At 41.3% G+C, this 5,723-nt stretch overlaps 1 protein-coding gene across 1 annotated transcript in view; it reads left to right on the plus strand.

Moving 5' to 3' along the window:
- Positions 1–5,093, plus strand: part of SLC9A4 (solute carrier family 9 member A4) — a 31,795-nt gene extending 26,702 nt beyond the window's left edge. The window contains exons 10-12 of the mRNA XM_057369491.1: positions 1,267–1,398; positions 2,128–2,215; positions 2,946–5,093. Coding sequence (XP_057225474.1) covers positions 1,267–1,398; positions 2,128–2,215; positions 2,946–3,244 — 519 coding nt within the window. The 3' untranslated portion in view covers positions 3,245–5,093. The remainder of the gene's footprint in view (positions 1–1,266; positions 1,399–2,127; positions 2,216–2,945) is intronic.
- Positions 5,094–5,723: the final 630 nt, after the last annotated feature.

Here is a 5,723-nt window from a genome sequence, read left to right on the forward strand (position 1 = left end):
TTTTTTTGGGTTTTTTTTTTTTTTTTGTTTTTTGTTTTTTGGTTTTTTTTTTTTTCCCGGTAAAAGTGGTGGGATAATACCTCAGCAGGGATTTGTTTTGCAGAAATTCGTACTCACCCTGATGCAGCTCAGGGTATGGTATCTACTTAGTCCAATCTCGGGCCCTGTGCGGACAACTGAGTGCTCGCCCACAGCAATGAGTGGTACAGGATATATTGCTGAAATCATGCTGATAAACAAGGCTAATTCATGTAACACACGTGTACTAGAAAATGCTGGGGCCTGTTCATTTAAATGTGGCATTATTAATGTCATTCATTCCTGACGTCGTTTGATTTGCCATGGCTAATTATGCTTATGATATTAATTTCTTATCTTACCAGCAACGATTTGCATATATAGTTATCTCTGAACTTACTGAAATGAATTCTCTCTCTTCAAAATCAATTACAGTAATGACTATTTGTGCCAGTAATTTCCTATGTAGCATTGAGAATGGTGTRCTTTTGGAAATGAAAGATTGGAATGAAAATAATGCCACTTTTAATACTTCTTTTCAGCTCTGAAAAGCTCTGGCTCACCACACCAGCTTTAAAAGGAGCCTTACAAATGAGACAGATCAGACTCTACTTTTTAAGAGGGCTTATAAACTTCTGTGAATTATTCTCTTTAAGGCAGATAATTATTTCCCTTATCTACTAGATGTACGTGATAAATTAAAAAGCTTGTCTTAAATGATGCTCAGTTTTAGGATAAAATTAATTTGTAGTTTCTCCAAGTATGGAAACCCAGCTGCATCTTATTCTGGCAATACATTCGTTGTTCCTGAGTGAATCTGAAGCTTGCTCCAGGCTCAGTAATATTAGTGCCAAAGCTCAGAGGTGAGCTCACCAGTTATCTCTTTTTTGGGACCTGCCTTATATTTGTAGCTCCCAACTGTGTGATGAGAAAAGAGATGACAAAAAACAGGCTCAGAGATGATAACAGCCTTCTTAGGTAGGTATTTTTATATACTTGCACTTTGAGCAGGTACGAGTCTATCAAAAATGGCATCAAAATGCAGCATTTGAGGTCTGAGACCTCCACCTGCTTCCTCCCATCTTGCTGTGCGCAGTGAGGGTTGTGCGTGGCTGCATTTTGCCTTGTGATACCAAAGAGATCTGTGGTGAGCTGGTGACAGAGCTGAGGCAGATGTCCCCTTGGCCCTGTGATTGAATTAACATTGCAAATGCAACGAGAATGAGCTGGGTGCATTTTCTGTTTCAGGCGCCAGCATACAACCGGCACAATCTACCGACTAACACGTGTGAGAAACAGGCGCAGGAAATCCTCATCCGTCGGGAGCACAGCCTGAGGCAAAGTTGCAGRAAAGGAAACAGCTTGCCTTGGGGTAGACCGGTACCTGTTATCTACCTATTATTTATGTAAAAGTGCCTCTCCTTCTCTGTAAATATGGAAAGACACGCATTTTTATGAGCTCTTTGCTATAATTAAAGTGGGTAAATTTCCCAGTGTGCTCATTCAGCACCYAAGGAGAAAGAGCTTCACTTCGCATGTGAACAGTAAGGTTTTAATGTCTTATCTTTATGCATTGATCAGAAATCAGCTGCTCTGGCTGCATGCAGTAAAATAATGTAWTTTGCATTGATTTTGCATGTACAAAGTATAGTGTAATCAAAAAAGGCCTGATGCAAAGCCTCTGGCACCTTGACAGTTTGAACTGTCAATCAGTAAGAGATTTGTCTGGCCAAAGGTAGACATTGAACAGCATAGACATTTATAGCTGAGACAATCACAGTTAAGCAAGAGAAATAAGTTCTTGCTGGATAGATTAGTTGTTTTGACATTTTTCACCTGAAATAAGAAAGGTGACTCTTTGAAGAACATATTTTTTCTCTGCTGACTGCAAAATATCCTAAGGCTATTATATCAGATGGACATTCTCACTGGAGCTGGTGTTGAGTTCAACCATCCTAGRCAAACATTRATCTTATTCATACCTCTCAAAATTYGGCTCTAAAGGCGCAGTGTATTACCATTCCTCTTTGGGGGATCACCAAAGTTTCACCAAATAAGTGCCAAGTGAGGCAATCATGGGCACTAAACACATTTCTGTCTCCTRCACAGGTTAACACCACGGAAGTACGCTACCTGTCCTTGCCTCAGGGTCCACGCCAACCCCCCAGACGAAAAGCCAGGCATGTTACTTTTACAGGTAATGGTAGTGTTACTCTGTATCCTACTGCAGTAGTGAAGGAAACTTGGCCAGTTGTTCGGTGGATTTAGCAGTACATGAATACTCCCATGGAAGTCCACGGCCTCTTTAAAAGAGCTACGCCCTTCTCTCCTTTCTGTTTTATCTATCTTGTTTATATGGTCATGACTGCAGAAGTTTCTGTTTTGTTCCAGCACCTCCTAGTTTGATCTTTTCCCCTCTTGCACAAATATTCCTGTGATCTCTGCAGTTCCACCTGGCCAAGCCCAGTTGTTAGTTACAGGTCACTGGCAAACTTGATTTTTGATAGACTGGAATCTTCTCCATTGTCACATTTTTGTTTTCTGCCGTGGGTTTCAAAATRCTTTTAAACCATTGTGCTAAGTATATTGGTGAAATCCCAGGAAAATTAAAGTTACATGAAAGAACATTCCTGCCCTGTGAAGGCACTGGGCACGTCTGGTCTGTGAGACACCAAATGGTGGCTGCATGTGCTTATTTGCTGGATTTTAGAGTAGAGACAAGGCAGATAAGATCTTTAAAATATCATCTTTGAGATGAAAAAAAAATTAGAGCTGTTGTTAGATCTCGACTGCTCCCTTATTCTACAGTAATTATTTTAAATGCTTCAGTTCCAGGGTATTGTATTGTATTGAATACCCTTTATCTGTCCTTGCCAATACCATGGCTTCTCTCTTCTGCAAAATATGAATTTTCTGTTTTTCTTTAGATCAGCATAGAAGTGGCTCTGATGCTGCACTCCCATTAACATCCAGATCCCAGCCCCGCCTGCGGCCACTGGAAGCAAAACACCGCCAAGAACTGATTCCAATGGCAAGCTTGGAKAGACGAGCAGCTCCACCCAATCTGTCAGGTCGAAGAGGAAATTCGATCAGCCGTCCCCGTTTCACCAGAGTAGACAATCTAGCCCCAATGYCAAAGTCTGGGTTCACTGTCAGAGAAGTAGAGGAGTATGAGTCAGAAGAAGAGACAGAAACAATGGCACCAGCCAGGCCATTAGTTATATGAGGAGCAGAGAAGATCAGCGTTTGCATCTCCAGGGMCCCTGGTGCACTGCTACAAAAGAAATAACAAAGCCTTTGTATGAACCAAACTATGATTTTCCTCTGGGGACTGGTGTACTTGTCCTCGTATCACTTTCAAGAGCTGTATTAAGGTACTTAGTAGCTCAGAGAAGACTCAAATTYTTATGTGTTTATATCAAGCTTTATTTCCAACAAAACACTGCAGGAAAGAGAAGATGGTATTTGTAGGGGTTTGGACATGGTTTTAAACAGTACAGAARTAGCTGGGTGCATGCAATGTTATGGGTGAAAGCTGACATTGCCTTTGTTCCATACTATGGTCTACATCCAGAGGAAAGAAATATATAAAGGCATCCTTGACATGTGGATGCACAGATTGATTACCTCATCTGACACAGAACTTTTCACCTTGGAGTAGCTGCAATTCCAGGAAAGAGTTAAAAMCAGAAAGTCACTTTTTAGGGCATGCAAATGTCACTGAAGAAATCTAAGCAAGACCTTAAGTCAACAGGATTTTCAGTGGAAATTTTCAGCACTTGGGAACCTCTCTGTAGCTCAGGTTTTGGCTCTGCAATAGTGCCTAATGTCTGCKGCTGTGATGGTCCATGACTCCTACTACTTAAAGCAATTTCAACATGCAGGCTCCTATCACTCACCTACCATTGTTTTAAATAAAGGAGATATTTTCATTTGTTCAAATCCAGAGCAGTTTTCAGGCTGAGGGGCTGTCAGGACTTTATTTGTAAGCACAGGATGGCAAGAACATACCCAATATTCTTGTGATTCATCAAGTTGGAGGCCTCATTGTATAGTATCTAACTCYTCTATTCCCCATTCCCACCTCATGTGTCCAAATGTGTGGACTGTTCTTCACACTACAACTGGACCAGCAATGCAGACAGGAAGCAAAAAACTGGGATTAAAGGTAATGGGAGCCTAACCCTGCTGGCTAGCAAGAAAGAGGGGCCTTTTTCTCCCAGCTTTTTGTAGTGTGTCTGCCTATATGTTGTACAGAGAAGCTTTTCCATGAAAGAAGCAGAAATAAGCAGAGGGATGTGCACCACAGCACTTGACCTCCCAACSTTTCTGTGGAGCTCCCTTCCAAGTGGCTCTGTGTGCCCACGCTCCAGTCTCAATGGTGAGTCTCCCTGAGCAGGAGGAGAAACAAAAGTGTGTTCTTGAGTAACTTTAGCTAAGGTCTAACTCCCAGATACCTAGATCCTCTGATGAAGTTCTTTTCTGCAGAATGAAAGCATCATTGACAGTGTATTCTCTGTTTTGGAACTGTAGTTGGGCTGATTTTATCCAAAGGGTTGAATTGGGTTCAAAAGTCCATAAACCCACCCTGACATCCACAATAAAATCAAATCTATGGTTATGAAGTGCACCAAATTCAGTCATGTTTTGGTCAGATTTCCTCCAGTCCCCTCCACTCTGACCTTGCTTAGCTGTCCAGCTCAAGCTCTGTAAATGCTGCTCTAAGAGTCAGACTCGAGTTAGAGATAGCAGTTCTACCTGTATGGTTTTCATTTTTATATTGCTGTTAAGCACTTGTATGTCCTCATCCATAAAAGAACTTAAAAGTCTAAGTTATKACTTCATCTTTCTTACAAAGGCTTTCTAGTTTAAGACAGGTAGAATCTAAACTAACAAATTTGAAAAGCACTACCAGAGGGAAAAAACCCTACAAGCCCTTTTCCCTGTTTTCTCATGTTTGCAACTTWTATGCTTAGGTTATAATGAATAATCTATACTGAAACTGTCCAAAGCTTTATGAAACTTGARTTCTGTTTGTGTTTCCTTATTGTGCCAGAGAAATTATATGACTTCCTTTTATGAAAACAGTGGTACATTATTAAAACAGGATAGGATTTTGCTTCTGCTCCGACACTGAGTTCGCGATGAAATACAGTTCTGTTCCTGAAAATCCACAAATAAACCCCGCTCCACCAAAGGAGGAAGTGCTCCACAGCGTTTTTAAACAAAAGCCTTGTGCCAGATCTCAGTCCTACAGAAAGTTATATTGACATATCATAAATCTAAATTAAAACATGATATTAAGGGGAAGAGTTAGCATACAAAATCAGCTCTTAAAATGCACCGTGAGCCACACAGTTGCCACATGGTATTTAATTGAGGGCAAAATTAATGCCCGCATGATGTGGTCCTTAGGCCACAGAGGTGTAGGCATGGAGTAGCGTGACAGAGGTACGAAACCTGCTTCTGCATCACTGAGTCGTGGGGGAGTGGGATTTCCAAAACTGACTGGTGGGTGATAAGAGCTGCTGGCAATCCTTGGGGACAGAAAGTGGAACGCTGAAAGGAAGGTGAAGAAAGGATAGTGTCTCATTTTCCAAAGGAGGCTCACAAGGGGCAGGTTTAACAGGGGAATTACTGTGAGCTGCAAATTCAGCATTTCATCTGTAAGAAGATTTAATCAATGAATTGTCTGGGGGAACTGG

The sequence above is a fragment of the Malurus melanocephalus genome, unplaced genomic scaffold (genome assembly GCF_030028575.1).
Source record: "Malurus melanocephalus ecotype Western Australia unplaced genomic scaffold, MMel_1.1 scaffold_111, whole genome shotgun sequence".
Classification (NCBI taxonomy): Eukaryota; Metazoa; Chordata; class Aves; order Passeriformes; family Maluridae; genus Malurus; species Malurus melanocephalus.